Genomic DNA, 22,117 nt, shown 5'->3' with positions numbered 1-22,117 from the left:
CGCGTAGTTCTTCTATTATAGAAACGATTTCGTTTTGATGACCCGAATGGCCTGCTGTCTGGGAAGCGACTAACAACTTCAGTCTTTCAACTAATTCATTTGGATCTTCCCAATACACATAATCAACTTTATTTGTGTTTACTTCTTTAAATAGTACTTGACCACCTTTCTTCGGTTTTTTATACTTCGTGAGAGTTGAGAATAATGGTCCTATAATATTTTTGTATTTCATCGAACTTGTACCCAATATTCGATCATTTTCATCGAAATTTCTTCGATATGCATTGGTTTTTTCTAAAATTTTTTTGTAAATTTCCTTGTCTTCCGTAGTAAAATGAACAGGCTTCTTTTTAAAAATAAGTTCATAAATTCCAGGAGTCCCTTTAAAGATTTCATTGTCTATTTTTATATCTGGACCTATAAATTGTACCTCCTTCGAACCAATATAAAATTTCTCTGAGAAAGTGTCATGTCTTACGCCTGTTCTGTGATCAAATTTACTTTCTGCATCGTGATGCATTTCGTCAATATATTTTCTGGGTAATTCATCAAAATCATTTAAATATTCGTTGTAAACGTCTGTATCAACGATGTTTTTAATATAATTTTTACTTAACTGAACAGATTTTTCAAGAACCTCATTGAAGTTATAATTATCATTGTCTTCCTCGGGAATGTATTGGAACACATTGTCCTGTGCATCTGTTTTATTTATTGATTCTTCGAAATCTTCCTGTGATAAAACATCATATTTTGAACTAATCGGACTCATTCGATCTTCTTTTTCATTTTTGATGGCATCGATTCTTTTCACAAGGTTAGCAACTTTTGTAGCAATTCTTTTTTGTCTTGGCGTGAAAATTTCTGCTTGCTTTGGTGTAGTAACAATAGTTTTTTTCTCACGAACAGGAGACAGAATTGTATTTTCTAACTTTCGCTTTGTAGGTGTACTGTGCTCAATGTTCGACACATTTTTTGTTTTCACATCTTGATTACTTTTTATTGGATTTTCACTCCGTCTCTCAATTAATGTTTCCAAATGTTTAGTGAGGGGTTCATACTTTTTCTCTTCATTTCGTTGAGTTGCTTTAATTAGTTCTAATTTTCTTTGTAAATCTTTTCTTTTCTTAATCAGTTTCCTTTTTAAATCAACCACATCTGATATTTTTGAATCCATGTCTCCTAAGGCTTCCGAAAATACAAATAAACTGTATCTATTTATTTGAATGATAGGCTTATATACCTATGCAAAATTTCACAAACATTCTATAAAAATACTTTATTCAATAGTACAGATGCACATGTTTTGTTTTGCAATGATCTCTTATATGATCTTTATAGTAGCAGTATATACATGGTAAGTTAGGAGTATCTGTTTCACCTCCACATTTTGGACATTTATATTTTACAGGAACTGGCATGTTGAATGTTCAACATACTTCTATAGACTGAAATTATGAAAATGGATCAATAAAATTATCAAATCCTTTTCTAAACCGACCACTACGAATTTCGTTCTCTTTATCGACTACTAAAAAATCATAACTGTTTTGCCAGCAAAATGAACACATTTCTTTAAATTTATCAAATGAGATATCAGTGCCGATATGATCATCATAGATATGGCGCAAGTTTAAATTATCTTGCTTAAATAAAATGATAAAATTTGCGTTGTCTCTTATTAAATGCTTAGGAATACATGTGTAGGTTTGACATAAATAAAAACAATCTATATTTCTGTGTCGTCCCATGCTAAAATATTCTTTCATTAAATTTTGCTTGTCACATGCCACATCGTCAAAAATAAAGACAGAATTAGTTTTAGCTTTGTGCGGTGGTGGTATGTTGTTATTGTCGAAATTGCTGAAACTATAAAAATTTATACCTTTAATAGGTTTTAGAAGATTTTCCAAATATTGATATTTTGGTTGGAAAAGAGATTTAGAATACACATAGACATTTTCAAATCTTAAACCATTTGGATGTTCGATTAAACCTATCATAACATTAGTCTTTCCGCAGTTAGACGGTCCGACAATAATACATCTTACTGTAGATGGTAAAAGATCCCCATGTCTTTTATTCCCACTATTAATTTTGATATCGTTATTATTTATCGGCAATTTGAGGTTTTGAGGTGTCAAACGCATTTCGACATCTGATTAAGAAACTGACATGTGGGGGGGTATAAATACTAAATTTTTCTACGTTTCCGTTAGTAGTTTAGCTGATCCGAAAGTTTGAGTATAAATGAAGATTACGAAGCGAAAAAGGAACAGTCGTCGGATTGAGACCTACAGAAAGAGATATTGTGGACGTGGGATCGTAAATTCGGTTATTAATAAATTACCGTTTGAACTTCATATTCCCGGTTATAACTTTTGTGGACCAGGAACTAAATTAGAAAAACGATTAGCAAGAGGAGATAAAGGCCGGAATCAATTAGATGAAGCTTGCAAATTTCACGATATAGCTTATGGTGAACATAAAGATTTGGAAAATCGACATAAGGCCGATAAAGTTCTGTTAGATAAAGCGAAACTTAGACTACGTTCTTCGGACGCTTCTTTGGGCGAAAAAGCTGCTGCTTTAGGTGTTGCGGCTGCGATGAAAGCTAAAATAAAACTCGGTATGGGTTGTCGAGTCAAAAGACAAACTAGCAAACGTGGAAAAGTCTTGAATTTTAATGATTTAAGAAATTCCGCCAGACTTGCTTTAAAAAATAAGAAATTTAAGAATATGAACGATGCTGTAAAAGTGGCCATGAGAGCAGTAAAATCATCAAAAGGAAAAAAGAGAGTGAGACCTGTTCGTCACAGACGTATAATACCCATACCGAAAAGTGGTGGATTTTTACCTCTACTACCAATATTTGCCGCTTTAGGCGCTCTGGGATCTCTAGGTGGTGGCGCAGCAGCCATTGCAAAAGCTGTTAACGATGCTAAATCAGCTAAAGAACAGTTGAAAGAAAATCAACGACACAATCAGAAAATGGAGTCGATAGCTGTAGGAAAGTCAGGAAGTGGATTATATTTGAAACCATATAAAAGAGGATATGGTCTTTTTTTAGCTCCATCAAAATTTCAAAAGAACTCCCGATAAATATTCCAAAACATGCTCTCACCAACATCGACATTTACAAATATGTAAAGCGTTTGAAAATTCCCCGCTTCAGAGGAGTTTTTATGAAAAATTCACTTCCAAATAAAGTACGCCTTAATGAGTGTGGTATATTAAATTTAGACAATAAGGAAGGTCCTGGAACACATTGGACAGCTTATAAAAAAACTCGAAACGAAGTTATATACTTTGATAGTTATGGAGATTTGAGACCACCTCTTGAACTGATCAAATATTTACAAAGCAACGGTTTCTGTAATATAGTATATAATTATGAATCTTTACAGACTTTTAATAGTATTAATTGTGGACATTTGTGTTTAAGATTCCTATATAACTGCTACAAATAAAATTGTTTGAAATTCGAGCGTTTTAGTTGAACTGTTAGTGTCGTCGAAGTAAGTTGCACGATGTCCAACGTATTCTCATTGGATGGAAACAGTTCTGTACTTTCGAGCAGATACTATCCACCAATTATCTTGGAAGATTATAACTATGCTTTAGGATTAGAAAGTTTGGTTACTTGGAATTCTTTTCCAAATATCGATAGCAATAACAACAAATTTTATTTTTTTACACCAGACAAAAAAGAGCATTACATAGAAATTCCCGAGGGTTCTTACGAGATAGAAGACATTGAGTCGTATTTAAATAAAGAAATCAAAAACTATATGGAACATTATTTTCAATACGAAATTGACAAACACGGAAATAGAATAAAGAAATTTAAAATGTTGACACCAAGCTTAATAATTAGAGGAAATAATAATACTTTAAAATCGGAAGTTAAATGTACTCTTGATATAAATTTTTCAAGAAAGGATTCGTTAGGGAATTTATTGGGATTTAAGGATACCATTCTGAAAGCGCATAAAACTCATATATCAGATTTTCCAGCAAAAATTTTAAAGGTAAATGCTCTTTGCGTTTATTGCAATATAGTAACTGGTTCATACAAGAACGGAAGTCCCGTTCACGTTATCCATCAATTTTTTCCAACAGTACCACCCGGTTACAAAATAGTGGAACGACCATTAAATGTGATATATCTACCAATTAATACGAAACAAATAGATGAAATAATCGTTAAAATAACAGATCAAGAAGGTAATATTGTTAGTTTCAGAGGTGAAGAGGTAGGTGTACGGTTGCATCTTAAGAAGGTCACGTGATGGGTATTATATTTAATGAAAATCTAAAAAACCGAAATTCGGTATATATAAGTAGGGCAATGAAAAAGAGATCAGTCAGTCCTTTGAGAAGGGTCAAACGTTTAACTTTAGGCAATCGTAAATTTCTTGAATCTCTAGGATTAACGGTCTTGAAATAATATTTTTATTGAATATATAAATCAGCAATGAATTTTGAAATATTAAACGTAAGCGAAAAAGCTGCCTATGATCATTCAATTTATTATGGAGAAAGACATACACACCTACCTTATTCTAACAGTTCATTTAACTACGATGATGAAATAAGAATTCCTATTGAACATCAAGATTTATACACTTTTCCACATTTGAGTACATTGCATATAGAGGGTAAGGTTATTGTGAAGAATGAAATCGACGAAATTGTACAGAAACCAGAAATCAAATTTGTAAATAATGGCGTTCTTCTGATGTTTAATCAAATAAGATATGAAATTGCTGGAGTCGTTGTGGATAGTATTAGAAATCCTGGGTTAGCGTCTACCATGAAAGGATATGTAACGTATAACAGTAATGAAAGCGTAGCTCTAGAGAATGCTGGATGGTTTCCCAAAAAAGATTCGAATATAATTAAGGAAAATGGAACTTTCGAAGTTTCGATTCCATTAAAAATGATTTTTGGTTTTTGTGAAGATTTTAAAAAGACCATTTTGAATGTAAGACAGGAGCTTGTTTTGGTTCGTTCTAATACCGATGTGAATGCTTTAATTTCCTCAAATGATAAATACAAAATTAAAGTAGAACTTAGTAAAATATGCTGGAAAATGCATCACTTGTCCGTGTCCGATGCCGAAAGGATCGCATTAATCGATATTGTAAGAAGCAACAGGGAATTGGATATTATGTTTAGAAGTAAAGAATTACATGAATTTGCTCCACCAGTACAATCGATAACAAATACTTGGACTATTAAAACTTCCTTAGAAAAACCTCAGTACATACTTTTTGCATTACAGCAAGGAAGAAAAAACCAATTGAAGAAAAACTACAGTCAGTTTGATCATTGTAATCTGAGAGATGTAAAATTGTACCTTAATGATACCATGTATCCCTACGACAACCTGAATGTTGATTTCACAAATAATCGGTATGCAATTCTCTATGATATGTTTAAAGAATTCCAGACATCGTTCTTATCCAAACAAACCAGCGAACCATTATTCGATAAGGATGAATTTAAAGAAAAGACGCCTATAATAGTAATCGACTGTTCTAAACAAACGGAAGCTTTGAAGAGAGGCCCCGTTACAATCACTTTGTGGTTTGAGACGATCTCTGGTATTCCTGCAGACACTACAGCCTACTGTCTTATTCTTCACGACCGAATGGTAAAATACATCCCTGCACAAGATGTCGTCAGAGTGTTGTAAATAATTTAACCTGTTATTGTATTATTATTATGTTTGGGGGTAAATAAAACTACATATAACATATTTCTGTGTGTTTTATTCATGGCTACCAGAAATTACATGTAAAGTTTTCTTATAATCATCTAACTTAATCGAGGGCCATTTTGTTGAATCCGGTCCCTCAGTCCATCCTAATGGTATTTCAGGATTGGCTTCTCCTTTGACAATGTTCTTTTTGATCCAGTTGAAAATTCTTCGATGCTCCTGATTTTGAGAAGGTTGAAATGCGAAAGAATCGTAATTTATTATTTCTAAAGACTCATAGAAAGTACTGAGCGCTTTATGGTTTGCCAAATACGCAGCCCGACACATAAATTCATCCACGCACTGGTCGATCCTTCGGTAATTTTTCCGGATATTCTCAACAGGATAAAATATATCTCCAAGATTCTGCCAGCGATTATCACTCAATAATTTATAAATAAAGCATTTATACGTTAGAGTATTGTCCAAATAGTTGGTGGTCATCAAAAACTCCAATGCAGCATAATTTAAATTTTCAATTTGGTCTCTTTCGCACACATGTAGAAATGCATCAATGTAACCATCGACACATTGTTTTCTTTGTAGCAGAATACAAATATCAAGTGTATAAAAGTCACTTTCACTTTCGGCAATCCATTTAAACACTTCGTCCGGTACAATAAAATCTTTTTTATCGATGAGATGAAGGAATAAATTTAATTTCGTTCGATCACTCGCAGCGGCTTTAAGATATGTTTTGTACACATTTTCGGATGCACAAAATGCTTGTAAATCAACAAATTGTCTCAAGTCAGACATTGTTGTAATCATAAAATAACCAACATCGAATAAATCATCTGTGAAATTTAATTGCTTATATATGGTAATCCCCACTTTTTTTAGCTTACGTGCGAAATATGATATCCCCAAGGTTTCGTATCCGTTGCAAATCTTGTGACAATCCTTTTATCATCATTTGGGCTGAGAACTACTTTTTCTTGTTTTACTGTGTAAACAGTATGATGTTTGGACTTGATGAGTCTTTGTGATTTTTCGTAACTTCGATTATTAAATAAACATTCTTTGTAATTTTCAAACGTTATTGTTTTAAGTGATGCTTTTGTACTACCTTTGGATTTTTTAACTAATTTTTTATTGAAATCGTCACTTGCAATTCTATATGCATACATTTTAGATCTGAGACCCACAAATTCTAGCATAATCTTACCGTTATTTTCATCTTTCATTAAACCTGGTACTTTCTTATTTTTCAGTTCTATATCATAAATATTATATAAATCATAGTCAGAAGTATCAAATCGATGTGAGTCTTTCTTAATATATTTGTATATATCGTCTACGTGAAATTCATAAATTAGGCTGTCAGTGTCGGTATAAAGTAACTTAGCATTATTTTTAAATGTTTTTTTAATATAGTCATAATGAAATTCATAGAGAAAAGTTTTAGAAATATCTAAAATGCAAAAACCAACATAAATTGGTTTATTCAAAAATACTTCTAATTTACTCATTTCGATTATTGCTGAATCATCGTCAAATACAACAGAACTGTGAAAATTTGGTTTAGATATAAGAGAACGAACTCCCCATCTTCCCTCCCATTTACTAACCAATCGAATATCGCGATGTTTTCTTACATTTTCCATGCATTTGCCATAAATAGCATTAATCATTAATTTAAAAAAATCTTTTTCAAAATCGTTCTTTGCTTGCTGCCTAAGTTTTGTATTTAAATCTATATATTCCTTTAACCACGCAGATTGTTTGAATTTCATAACACGATGTACACATTTTATTTTCATACCAAATTTTGTATACATTTTTAAATTCCGATAATGAATAATATAATTTTTCTTGGGATATAAAGTCAACAATAACTTCTTAAGTTTAGATCTTGAAATGGGCGGTATCATATGCTCTGGAGCTAATGGTAAATCACTATGAATTTCATGTAAATCTATTGGATAATCTAAATCGCATTCAATAATATAACCGATTGCTGAATTTTCTGGGGTATCTAAGATATCAGCTATATTGAAATTTTCTACAAACTCAAATTCTCCATACGGTAAATATTGAGACATTGCCGCTCCGTAAAGGTTGTTAACATCAAAATACATTAAATAGGTACTATCTTTCGAAGGATCATATTCTTCTTTTGGCATGTATTTGTTATTGGCTTTACCGTATCTATTGGAACACTGCGAAACTCCACCTCTAATACCTCTTTCTACAAATAGAACTTTATCTATATCCGTTAAAAGTTCTAGTTTAATTTCTGTTGTTTTTAACATAGCATCAAATGTTAGGCCCGGAGCAGTATAATAATGCAACGGATCAAGTTGATAAGTATTTAAACAAGTAGTTCGAAAAGCTTCAAATACATCGGCTAGAAGAAGCACATCAGTTTTTAAATATAAATCAGAATATTCTCCTAATGTATGAATATTAAAAGTATTCCATACATTGGTAGCATGGGAATAATCTTCATATTTAATATTTTCATCGTATAAGCGACTATAGAAATCCTCCTTTTCGGGCAATTTTGTTTCAAGTAGTTTCTCCCAGGAGTTTATATAATCGTAAGGAAAAACTCCCTTTCTGTTTAACAAATCAAATTCTTCCATATTATTACAATTTGCCAACGTAATAATTTTCTGAGAATTATCTAAATTAGAGGAAAGTTTGTCTAAACTATGTGGCATAAATCTGAAAGAATCAATAAACCGTAAACTAACTTTCGTGTCTTCGACAAATTTAGTAAACGAGATATATCTTTCTTTGTTAATGGGAAGTAACTTAATATCACCTTTTATTGAATTTGAAAGTTCTTTAATAAAAAAATGGGCATCATATCCGCTCATATTATGAAAGACCACGGGTATAACACAAATATCTTTATAATTTAAATTACAACTTTGATGGGCAGCGCCTCTATACATTCCAGTTAAATGACTATGATCGCGTACTTTTATGTTCTTTTCCGAAAATCCTTTTTTACATATATGACATATTTGGGAGGATTCAAACTGCTCACGTTCTTCCGTAGTTAATGTTTCCATAGAAATAACGTTCTGAAATTTATCGTTGCAGAAATGAGCCATTCGATGTAACTCCTGAACGAACCATTGAATGCAATTTTTACCTCGATACAAACGAAATTTAGAAAATGAATTATCATATGAGCAGTGAAAATAGTAAGCAATGCTGTGCGCAATATGTTTTTGATAAGTTTCGGTCTTATTCGTGGTGGACATATGCTGTTTGGTACAATCAAGAAGAATACTCTCGAGATCTGCATAAATAGTAAAAGGTACTTTTTCTTGATGTCTATAATTTTGAAAATACAAGTAATTTTCGTTTTCTGTTGGCAGTCTTATGGAATATTTATTAATACTCTGGCATGAAGTTTTATGTTTTTGGAGCAACTCCTCTGTGGTGAAATGATTTAAGCATCTTTCGCATATATGAAATTTACATTTATGGAGGGAAAGTTGCGTAGCTAAAAGAGCTGACAAATTTTTGATCCATACGAAATGATAGAGCAATTGTTGATCTTCAAAGTTATCATTACTGTTATTAGTATTTTGTATTTGTCTTTCAGCGGGTAGCATAAGCAAATTAATTGCTTTATAAGAATTTGAAAATCTAGTGCTTAAACGACAAGGTAAAATTTTTTTCTTCTCAATGCAGTATAAATTAATGGCAAGATTGTTGAGTTCCTCAAATTTTTGAATGTCTTTAATTGTGATTGGGAAGTCTAAATTATCATATTTCAACACATTTTTGAAATGAGGATACGATGATTTTCGGTCTGAATGTTTATCGGTAGGAAATAAAGCCGAAACTATGGCCCAAAGAAAACAATATTCATCATTATTTTGTACATTAATTATTGCATGTTTTTTTTTTATAAAATCTGGTGTGGATACAAAAGTTGAATAGCCGAATTTAATTGGGTCGTATTTATTTATGTTAATTTTCAATCCTAAAATTTCATACAACGCCCAACCGGAATCCTTTTCTGCAAATTCCTCTAATTTTTTCATGATTTTATCAATGACGTTTTCTTCGTACCATTCCTTTAAATTTGTGTATTGATCAATGTGCTGATTTTTTGTTGAAAATGTTTTAATGTCTGTTTCACCAGAGTGCGGTTGAATAAAATTTGCCGAAAAAATTACATTTACCTTAAGCATTGAGTTTTTCCGTTCTTTTTTAATTCTAAACATAAAGCATTTAAAAGATTGTTGAAAAAACTGAAGAGGATCTTTAATGTGGTGGTTACTTATAAATCCTGTACGAATTCGTTGTTGAAAACAGGATTCGACATCCTGCCATGTTACATTAGTCACCGGTTTAAATTTGACTGTTTTAATATAGCCTTCACCAGTTTTTATAGATAATTGTTTTTTCTTATTTAAAAGCTTTAGGCGATAAAATTTCAAATACGCCAAACTTGTTTCTAAGGAATTTGCGTTTTCCAACATATTTTCTCGATGGATTTTACATTTGAGTGCTTTTCTAATTATTCTAATACTGGTATTGATATAAACTAAAAAATGTTTAGTTTCTTCGATTGTTTTGATTTTACTTATGTATTCATGAATTAGCTTAAGAGAGTTTTTACATATAGCCGTCACTGATTCTTGTGATTTCATTTTTTGTCGTGAAACTTGCTCACCACAGCAGAAAAAAAGAAACACTACTATTTCCCGTTGACTAGTTTCTTGTTTATATGAGAATTAATTTGCAAGTTACAACTTGCAAGTCGTAGTTGAAAACGTGGTCGTAAAAAATAAATTCAAGTCAGCGAAAAATGAAACATGAGGAAAGCAACTGAAGGAGGGAAAAAAGTAGGGGTGGGGATTAATATAGTGTATAAATTAAAGATCACACAAAAGAACAGATTAATAAGTGTTCTGCAAGTACATATCATAAAAATTAATTAACGACAGAAATGGGTAAGCTTATATATATATATATTTTTTGTAGTATTTAATTTTTTTTTTTGTATAGAGAAATTTGTTATCTGCCCCTATGATGTCAGCCACAGGCTTTTAGAGAATAGGCTGAGAAAGCATATTTTCAAATGCCACCGGGATGCCTGGGAAAGGGAGCGAAAACTCTGGGAGAATGCACTTCCAAGACCATCTACACCACCCCCACCACCATCAAAGTGGTTCAGCCAACCACCACCAACACCACCGCAAGTGGAAAACTGGGACAACGAATTCTCAGGGACCTATGTGCCAAAGTTAGATAGATCCCTGTTTTTAGATAGAACAGCCTTAAACGCCTACCATGCGACATTTAACAAATATATAAGAAAACAATAATTTGTTATTTCTATCGCTATCACCCCACCACCATCATTTACCACACCATCATTTACCACCTCTAAAAACTTCTTCCCTACAAATATCAACGACCACAACTAAGTATTTGTGTCTGTGTACAAGAAGATAAGTCTAAGATGTTTCTGCCTAGCAATGTGTTAATACTATTAAGTGTGCTAGTTGAAAACAACTTGTATATTTACACCACTTCAAATATAAGTCTGCTGTATATTCAGACGTACGAAAAAGAATTTTGGGAAAAAATGACTCCGATCAATCTAATCGAAACCAGTTATCACCTCTTCTATGCGAAAAATATAACAATGCAGAATCATTTGACGTACAAGATAAAAACGGAAGAAGAAAATCACCAATTTTCCAATTGGTTAATAATAGAAAATACTAAGAATAGTCGCAGTTCAAAGGAGGTCATTGATTTTTGTTTAAGAAACGATCGTGTATGGTTTGCTTCATTTTTTGTCATATTCACGATAATGACTGTAATAGTGGGATGTTGGGACCTGGCTGCTCGTTAATGGTGGTGGTGATGGTTGTTGCTATATATATAGAATTCCGCAACAACAAACTATTCATTTCATCCAAACAATGTTCGGCTTAAACTGCACACTTGTTCTATCAACCATTCTAATTCAGAAAGATTTTTATTTATTGACTGATAGCAATGTTACTGATGTCTATCTACAAACTATTGATAGTAGTAAAGAATGTACTGTTAGAAAAATGTTAGAAATTAAAAATGGGCATGAACAACTACGTATGTTTTATTCAAAATATGTATCTTCCTCGAACCAACTGCAATATCGGCTAGAATTAGTCTTCAAAGACAACACTCGATGCAAGTCTCCGAATTACACCATCTTTAACGATTATAGTGGATACAGGAATTCTACAGGTGCAAATGTTACAGAATATTGTTTGGCAAAACCATGGATATGGATATTTACTTCAGTAGGAGCAATTATTTTTGCAATCGTATTTTGTCTGTTACTTTATTTAGTACTAATTTGTTTCAGTTATTTTAGTAAATACAATACTCAAACAAATGTATGATTCAATAAAACAATTAGTTACTATTAATAGTTTTATTTAATGTCCTTTAACATATTTATTTAACAGCATCAGTACTACGATTTAATACAACAATAAGTGATTTAATATGTTTTAAATTATTTGTCCAGCAGCACGATATGACTCATCACGATCTACCACCACAGCAGTGATTTTTGATGATTGTTTATAGGTTTTTGATTTTCGCTTTTTAATGATGTTTTGTTGTTTTCATATAAAATTCAACAAAAAGCCGTTTTTGGTTAACTTGAAATTTTTTTTTTTAATGTCTTAGTATATTTAGTTGTGATGGTAGTAGTCATATAACAATACATATAAAGAACAACTTATTTCGCTTTTTTTTTTTTTTTTTTTTTTTAAGTGTTGCATGTTGGGCTTATTCGAATCCTTTTTCGATGGTCTTTTTTTCGACCTGAAAAAATTTTTACGTAGCGACCTCGAAAAAACTAGAAATGGCTCCTGTATCTAGGTCGATGTGGACAGAATCGATTTTTTTGAGCAGACTTATGCGTTCGTTCCAGAAGAAGGTTTTGATGTATACAACCGATATTCTATCTCTTACCATTTGGACACTAGAAACTTTTGCCCTTTTCTCCCTTATTTTCAACTTTTTTGAAAATTTTTTTTGCTCAACATATGGCTTAATTTTTTTAGCTTTTCCCCGTTCCCCTGAGCCGACATGCTACCTCTTACCGCTTACGAACTATGACGTTTTTTCGTTATTACTACTAAACGGTAGCAAAAAATATTTATTTTGCTAAGTGGACCTATAGACTGTTCACTCAGAAATATTTTGGTACAAAAATATATTTTTTAAGTTTTACCGTTTGGGCGCCACAAACTTTTGCCCTTTTCACAGTCATGTCAAAAGTTAGCGAAAAACCGTCGACGGCTGTCGATATTATTTGTTTTTGTCAATCTTTTTTGCTCTATACACGAACCTCCTATCTCTTACCATTTTCGAGTAACAAAAATTTTTTCTATTTAAACGGTAGATACACCTATGAGTCATAATCATTTTTACACACGATTAGATAGTACTTCATGAATATGCATTTGATTTTGTGGAAAAACAAACTTTTCAAAATTTGGATTTTTTTTTTTGAGATTTTTTTTGTTTTAATTTTTCTTTGGATTCTTTGAATTTTTTAAATTTTTTTTTTTCACCAAAACTTCTAATTTACTTTCCTACTGCTCAAGGAAAACTTTTTTTCGAATTTTGACAACCTTTTTTGCCAAAAATTGTTGCGCCCCAAACTCAAATTTTCACATATTTAATTACATGGACCTATTGATTATTCATCCAAAAATATTTTGACACAAAAAACAAATTTTTAACTAATTCCGTTTGGTCACCACAAACTTTTGCCCTTTTCTCCGAAATGCTAAACTCAAACTAAAAACCGTCGACACAGGTGCATGTGTTTCGTATTTTAGGAACTTTTTTGTTCTTTGCACGAACCTCGTATCTCTTACCGTCTTCGAGTAAAACATTTTTTTTTTTATATTTAAACAATTATTGCACCTCCAACCCACATTTATTTTTACACAAATGTGTCATTAGTTTATAGGGATGCATTTTTATTTTTTTAACAAACTTTCTGCCCTTTATCACCCTCAAGCGATAATTCTTTTTTTTTTTAATATTTCCGAATACGTCCCTGTCTATTGCGACAAAAGCGTCCAGTTCCGTAAGAATTTGCTGAAACAGCATCGCGTTATTTCATTCTGTGTTGTAATAATGACGGGCGGCGTGTTTCGGTTTATGAATTTTACCGTGAAAAGATTTGGGAAAAAGGTGGTTTTGTTGAACTAAATGGTGGCTTCTGTGAAGTGTGCGTGTATTTGAATGTTTTCGAGGGAGAACGGATGATTTTATTGCCTGTTTTCAATGTCGTAAGTAACAATTTTTTTAATTTTTAACAACACACTCGCCTTCTGACATTTGAGATTTTATTCTAATAATCACGGACAAATAAGCTTAAATCGGCAGAAAGTTGCTGATGAACATTTATTTATTAAGAAAATAACAGGAGTTTTGTCGGAGCAAACACGGCTTTTATTCGTTGCTGTTATTCCCAATTAAATAATTTTAGATGAGACTGGGGAAAATAATACACCAAACGAAATAAACAATATTTATTATAATTTCAATTACAGCTTAAGATTATACAAACTAGTTCGTATTTTATACATTTTAAGAAACTAATAAGTTTTAAATTTAAATCTAATTTATGACGCAGTGGTTTAACCGCAATGTGCACAGTTATTTAACTGATTTTCTTTGCTGAATAATTTTCAATTCTGAATCCAATTTTTCGATTGTTTCTCTAAATTTTCGCTTCTTCTCCATCATTTTTTCGATTAAGGGCTTTATTTGCAATTCGAAACGTTCCACATTCATTTGAAATCTTTTAACATCGTATAACCAAGTATTAATTCGGCTTTCTTTATCATTTATTAAGAAAATAACCGGAACTTTGTCGAAACAAACACGTCTGTTATTCATGACAGTTTGCAATCAAATATTTTTTACATGAGACTGGGGAAAATAATACACCGAACGAATTAAATAATATTTATTATAATTTCTATTACAGCTTAAGATTATTCAATTTAGTTCTTATTTCATACATTTTAATTGCTTCTTTTAAATAACTAATTCGTTTTAAATGTAATTCTAATCTACGACGAAGCAGTCTAACTGCACTTGATTTGTTTTCCACATGAACCAATGCCTTCTTCATTCTTCGATAAATTCGATATTGATGGTTCGACCGATCGGACCTCTATTTACCAAGTACAATTTCAAGCCGTTCACGATCTTCTGGTTCAGATCGCTGATCACTGAGTCGGTGAATTTTTCGGTAAATCTCTGTGGAAGTATCGTTCTAGACTCTTCAAGTTGCACAAATATCTTGTCACCGTACTTTGTAGACAGTTTACTAAAATTTTTTGTTAAAAATTTTTTATTTTCTTCTAAAGTTTTCGCACTCACAAAAGCTTGCAAGTGAGACTCTTTATTCAAGGTAGAAATGAAAGATGACATTTCTAAGTGTTAAATAATTGAATTCAAAAAACTAATTAATTCTTACACACGAATCCATCGACTTTTATACAAGTATAAAACGGAAGTGGGGATGCGAGATTGCGTCCGAGATCCCTCCCCGACCTAAACGAAAAGAGGGGATAGATCTCGAGATGAACGAGGGCAATAAACGACCAAGGTCGAGCAACGACTAGGTCAATGATCGCCCGATGAAAAGTAATGGGGGAGCTGGACCAGCTGGCAAGGTCAGCCACGTGCACCGACAAGCTCGACAACAAATGAAAGGTCAATGACCGCTCGATGAAAAGTAATGGGGGAGCTGGACCAGTTTGACCTCATTTGACCTGGTCTAGAACCCCCACTATATAACTACTGATATATTGTAATAAGGTTCAGCCGGCGAATGGCTAGTTTTGTTTTCTTGGCGTTTCATGGCCAGACTTCGTAAATTGTCGTACAATCCTAACTTGAATCAAATCCTGAAATTGGGGGCTACTTTAAGTCTTAATGAATTAGAAAAATTCTAACGAACGGCTATTTTTTTAAGGTGGCGCTATTTACTCATCTGACGAAGAAGGATCCGATATTGAAGCAAGAAGAGCTAGAAAACTCGATAAAGCGAAGGTACTAAAAGACTCAGAATCCAGTGAAGAAAGTGAATAAAAATAAGAAAATAATTGTATTTATATTAATAAACAAATAATTATAAATAATACAAAGTCATTTATTACTTTTTTTAGACAAAACATTAAATTAGGAATATGGTTGGTTGCACTCTTCACAGTAACCACTTAAATACTGTATAATGAGATCAAATAAATATCATCACCACAGACAAGTCAACAAAAAGACTTCAGTCTTCAATATCCTACCTATTTTGCACTGTATGGTGACGATAGGTGAAATAAAAAGTGTTTTTTTATTGCTTAGGTCTGTGTACTTTCATGTGAGTTGCCAAAGTCCCACTCTGAGCAAACGCCTGACCACACACACTGCACACGTATGGCCTTTCACCTGTATGAGTTCTTATATGTTTCTTCAAAGTTCCTCTAACGGCGAAACATCTTCCACACTCTTTACACGAGTATGGTTTTTCACCACTGTGTATCCTCATATGCACCACTAGTCTTCCGCTTTGATTAAACCGCCTATGGCAAACTTTGCACTCAATAGGTTTTTCACCTGTGTGAGTACGTATGTGTGCTGACAGATATCCAGACTGCGGAAAATCTTTACCGCATATTTTACACACGTGAGGTCTTTCACCTGTGTGTATCCTTACGTGGGTCATGAGGGTACCAGGAGCGGCGAAACTTTTATCACACATTTGGCACTTGTAGGGTTTTTCACCTGCAATCTTGGATAATATAAAAACATACATATTACAGAGTATCTCTTACAGACCTGTATGTATAAAGGAGTGTATTTTGAGATAAGACATCTGTCCAAACCCCTTTCCACAAACATTACACAGGAAAGGCTTTTCTCCAGTGTGTATTAATTTATGTCTCTCCAAGTTACTGTGAAACCTAAATGTTTTGTTGCATATATCGCAAGTTCGAGGCAAGTTGCGTTTTTTCGTAATTCCAGTCTTATTTCTTGTTCGCTTTATGTCTACTTCGTTGCTTTTTTGGTGTGCAGTTTTGTGCTGTTTTAGTAAGTTTTGCGTTTTAAATCTACAACAAAAATTGCATTAAAGAATTATTGTATTGTACTGTAATAATCCTTTTAAATTTAAATGTAAATGCTCAAAAAAATTGGTCAAAGGTTATTTTTATTAAAAACAAATTTAAGTAAATTTTGGACATGACGCCATCTCAATGGATGATTGGCTAAATTTGATTAGCGTTTTACAGTCATGAAACGTCTACAAAACACATGAAAGTGGCAAGTCGCCCGATGGACTCAATTATTATACTTCCTAAGCTTACGCATAGGAACTAAAAATTGGTCGAAAACTATTTCCATAGAACTTTCCTCGTTCATGAAGTACAATGAAACATATCCAGGATATTCTAGTTGCGTCTTTCCTTAACACAATTTTCTGATGACGACATCAACATTGGTGCAGTGTAATACTAAAAATAATAGTATTCTATTCCAAAAAGTTTCTGGGAAAATGGAGTGAGCCGTTCTTGATTTAATCTATAAACTAAATTGACTCATTCGTTAATTTTTTTGAGCCACCTGTATAACAAAATCTAAAAAATATTAATGCAATTGATAAATCACAAGTAAAAACTCATCATATTTTGTACATTTTGGGTAGACTTTATTCGGCAAAATTTTGAGATGACGTCATCAATTTTTTGGGTGCAATAAACACACATTTTGATTAACAATTTACCATGCTTACAATAACTTTAAAACGTCTGCAAGATTTCAAAGTATTCAGTTTTGCAATTCTTGATTTATTTCATAAAATAAATTGACTGATTCTTAATTTTTTTGAGTCCCCTTGCATAAGCAAATCTAAAAAAGATCAATGCAATGATAAATTACAGTATAGACTAATCATAGTTTGCACATTTTAGACAGGATATATTCGGCAAAATTTTGAGATGACGTCATCAATTTTTGAGGGTTGATAAATAGATACAATTTGTACAAAAATTTACCATGCTTATGCAAAATTAAATTGCAAAATGTTGTTTTATAGTTTTGATTTTTTTTTTTTTCAAAAATCTGCTCGTTTCGGGTAAAAACTCAACACGGAGTCATAAACTACATGTGTAGGATTATGTTGTTTTATACAAATTAAAACCCATTTACTACGTACAAATTCTGTTTAGCGTTTTATCATTTACAGGATATTCCTAATATAAATACAAAATTTGACAACAATCGGCCAATACTTTCGGAGATTATCTGTCTAATAAAAACTGGGACGGCAGACATACAGACGGAAACGGGAGACCTACTTCTTCTTCGTACTCTAGGGGTCATGAAAAGTTGAGAAAACGTAAAGGTTGAGAGTCGGCCGACGGACTCGATTACAATAAAAATAGTCTAAACTAATAGATATCTGTCCATAAATTCCACTCCCGGGAGCGCAGGACGTTTATTAAGAGAATTTAAAGAAAGATTAATAAAAATTAAAATGGTCATATATGTAGGTATACATATTTCACGAAAATTTTATTAAGTATATGTTTTTACTTGTTCTACAAAGAAAATTTTCAAATACAATTTCATTAAAAAAAATACACTAATTTTACCTTAAGAAGCTAAAGTTGCATTTGTTATAATTATTTGATCAAAATTTAGAAACGATGGTTTTTAACATGGCATGGTTAGAACGGTTAGAACAGTGAAAATGTGTGTATGAAATAAGTGACGACAAACGTCTCTTTTAAGAAATGCGATGTACATCTACAATAAACAAAGATAGAACAGTGCGATATAATTTTACTAAACACACTGTCTTTACACTTTGGTGAACCTGCGCACTAGAACACGTTTTCTTCATTTGGTGACAATGACGCTTCTTGTTCAAACTTTGTTAATCTTCTGTGATTTAATAACGTAGGCAATCACCCATATTCTAAAGCGTTTAGGGAATTAGCAAATATCGCCCTTTAGGTTGTTAATTAGGATATTGGAATGTATACTAGATAAAAAAATTTGAAGATCACTTTGACCTAGTTAATTCTTATTTAGTGAATACAGTGAAAACACTTATTAAAATTAAAGGTACATGTAATTTAGTTTGTAATTCTACCAAAGGGGAGTTGTTTTAAGTTTCTTGTTGACGAAATAAGTGCACACATATTAAGAAACAAAGACAAAACGTCAGCCCGCCCACCCGCCCTATCTCAATTGTGAAGATTTTTTTTATGCGCCGTGAACCAGCTTAACTGCAAAATACATCTTTCCTTACAAAAATTTACCATTTTAACCGTCTTTTAAGTTTCTAAGAATAAAACGATATCATCACAATTGAGATGGGGTGGGTGGGCGGGGTCTATATTTTGCATTTTTTCCTTAATGTACAATAATGTGCCTTTTTGTTTTAATATGTGTAGACTTCTTTTCACAAGATGAAATAAAATGAAAAATTTGTATAAGGAAATATCGATTTTGCAATTAGGCTTCGCCCCATAATTGCAAAATCCATATTTCCTTGCAAAAATGTACCATTTTAGCCATGTTTTAAGTTTCTTGTTATGAAAAAAATGGCTTTATATATTTAAAAAAAGGCAAAATATAAGCCCCGCCCACCCACCCTGTCTCAATTCTAAATCGCATTCGACGCCACGGTCTCCCTCCAACGAGCGTAATTGGTGTAAGACCCGTTAATTAATGATCCTCTAATCTGGCATATTGTGAAACTTCAACGAATTCATCAACGCATTGTTATTTTCGTTTTATTGTTTGTAAATTCACAGTTTATACTAAGTGGTCATAATTTAACAACAATAAATGTAAATGTTCATATAAAACACGTGGTGGAATTAACTTATTCAGGTTTAACTCCTTTTATTAACGAAAATGTTCATTCTAAAACATTCTAAAGTGTGAATGTTTTTTTTTACATAATTCAACTTCATCACTTCGGAGTCCAGTTTTATAATAGTTCATTTGTGGCATTTAAACTAATCTTAAACGTTGACCAGAAAGGACTTTGAAAATTATCAGTTAAATTAATACCATGGTTAGCTCCTGTAATTTTGACTTCCATATATTAAAAAGAAAAAAAAACGACCCAAACCAAATGAAGCTGCTGAAGCACTCTTCGCCCTTCGTTTCATCACCTCATTAAACATTAAACATTTTTTCGCTATCTACGTTTACGTTTTCGCATATGCCTGTTTACGTTTTCACAACAACAGTGATAATGCGCAATGAACTACAGCGCACTTTGAGAAATTTTAAAAATAGAAACCGCGTCCGCATGAACGCTAACAAACGCGCACGATTATGACAAACGAGAACCTGTGTGAGTAGTGGTCTAGTGGTAGTAAGACGCAATTTTTTAAGGTGAAAAATAGTGACTACTTTTACCTTCCCTAAATACTTACTCTCTGCTACAAATATCACATTTCAAATTTTTTCCGTGAACACTGGCCATATGTTTCCAATATGCAGCTAGTCCCAGACATTCTTGTCTACATTCTTCACATTTATATGATTTCTTTCTTCTAACATTTTCCTGAATGTTTGACTCTTTTATTTTCTCCTAAAATATAAAAAAATAACTTGTACAGAAATACCAAGAAACTCATTAAATCATATAATTTAAAAAATATACTAGGCACCTGTCAACCATTTACAATGACAATGAGTGATGCAATTCTAAAGGTAACTGTTGTTATTACACATTATTTCACTTTATTTAAATTAATCCTTGATTTAGTTACTTCACAAGCTCACTTGAATCGTACAAATTCCACTGTTATACAAAATTATTGTGTTAGACATAAAGTCTACAGTCTAAACTGAGGTAAAAAATAAATCATTCCCTGATTCCAGGTGAGTTTCGTTAGCAGTAATTTTCATGGTCATAGTCGTATTTAGAGTTAAGTTAACAAATCCCGTTTATAAAGGGTCAATAGCAGTCACCTGTACATACTAACCAACACATAAATAGATTCGTTTTTTGTATTTATATCTAATTTACACTTACTTTCAAATTTTAGTATAAAAAATAATTAATTTTGTAAATATACATGCAATCATAAGTGGTTTTGATTATTTTTTTCTTAACCTATTACTAACCTCCGTGCAGTTCTTTTCAAAATTTTCTTCATTACTTTTAATAGAACTGGCATCATCACATGGTTCACTTACGTTGTCCTCACCCCAGTCGCTTAAATGATTTTCCCCCATCACCATGGTACTATCCTCATATACGTTAACATTTGGTTTAACATCTTTAATTTCATAGTTAATATCTTCCTGTGAAATCATTTGCGTTACTTGATCAGTGCAATTTCTTAAAGTATGATCTGAATTTTCACACATCCTCTTAAACGAAAATGCCTTCTGAAGTTTACTAATGCATCTCATGCAAATATTTGACGGCAACCCGTCATCTTTAATTACCTACACGTAAAACAGATTGTTAGAATTGTAAGTTTTAATTGAAATTAGAAATTATTTTCTTACTGTAACTGATGCACATTCCATCAACATATCACATAAAGCCATTTCAAGGTCCATCGCTTGTTCTATAGTAAAAACAGATTTAATGTTTATGCTCTCGGATAAGCAGGTTCTACAGACATTTGAATAATTTATTGCACTCATTTCTAATGTAAACAAATTTTGTAGCTGTTGTATATAACCTCAAAACTTCAAGTGTCAAAAAACATGCAATCTAGCACAATGTGGATATCCAGTGGCGTTGCGTCAAGGAAATTAAAAGGGGTCAAATTCCAAAGCCCTATTTTTAGACACTGCAGTGAAATTTCACGCTGAAACTGATCTGTCATTGTTGTTGTGAAACATCAATACAATTTTAAAATTTAAACAAAATTTTAACTGTTGGGTATGACTTCAAAATTTTAAATGTCAAAAAACAACATAAACAACATGGCAACCCAGTGGCGCCGCATCAAGGGGTTTAAAAGGGTCACGTTTTGTATGCTGTTGATAATTCAGTGGCGTATCAAGTTAAAACTGATCTACTATGGAATTCTATAACGAAATCGTGTGGTGCAGCTGTTCCGAGATGTCAATCAATATATTTTGTGCTTACACTTAAAAAGGTCTACATTTGAAATTTACGATAAATTTCAGCATTTTCGTAAAAGTAGTTCATTTGACACTAAATTCAAACTATTTTTAAGCTTCACGAGTTTTCTGTACAGAAATTTTAAAATATTTTCGTCCATGCTTTCAAAATAACGAGATTTGCACTACACTTTAGAATTCTTTCTGAATGTTTTAAAATGTTACACAGATACATACAAT

General features: G+C 32.3%; 2 protein-coding genes across 2 annotated transcripts in view; one reads left to right on the top strand and one right to left on the bottom strand.

Moving 5' to 3' along the window:
• The window catches only part of LOC135122566 (another transcription unit protein), a 28,847-nt gene extending 12,926 nt beyond the window's left edge, over positions 1-15,921 (top strand). Inside the window, exon 7 of the mRNA XM_064046833.1 lies at positions 15,750-15,921. Coding sequence (XP_063902903.1) covers positions 15,750-15,865 — 116 coding nt within the window. The 3' untranslated portion in view covers positions 15,866-15,921. The remainder of the gene's footprint in view (positions 1-15,749) is intronic.
• LOC135122572 (zinc finger protein OZF-like) lies at positions 15,895-21,690 on the bottom strand. Its single transcript, XM_064046840.1, has 5 exons — positions 21,311-21,690; positions 20,921-21,247; positions 20,224-20,381; positions 16,607-16,878; positions 15,895-16,552 (listed from the first exon to the last, which is right to left on the bottom strand). The coding sequence occupies exons 1-5, from the start codon at positions 21,449-21,451 to the stop codon at positions 16,122-16,124; spliced, it is 1,329 nt and encodes a 442-aa protein (XP_063902910.1). The 5' UTR covers positions 21,452-21,690; the 3' UTR covers positions 15,895-16,121.
• Between the last annotated feature and the right edge of the window lie 427 nt (positions 21,691-22,117).

This window comes from Zophobas morio, unplaced genomic scaffold, assembly GCF_036711695.1.
Source record: "Zophobas morio isolate AGI-343-1 ecotype UQ-CSIRO unplaced genomic scaffold, CSIRO_AGI_Zmor_V1 ptg000005l, whole genome shotgun sequence".
NCBI lineage: Eukaryota > Metazoa > Arthropoda > Insecta > Coleoptera > Tenebrionidae > Zophobas > Zophobas morio.
This window is presented reverse-complemented; position numbering and strand designations above follow the sequence as displayed.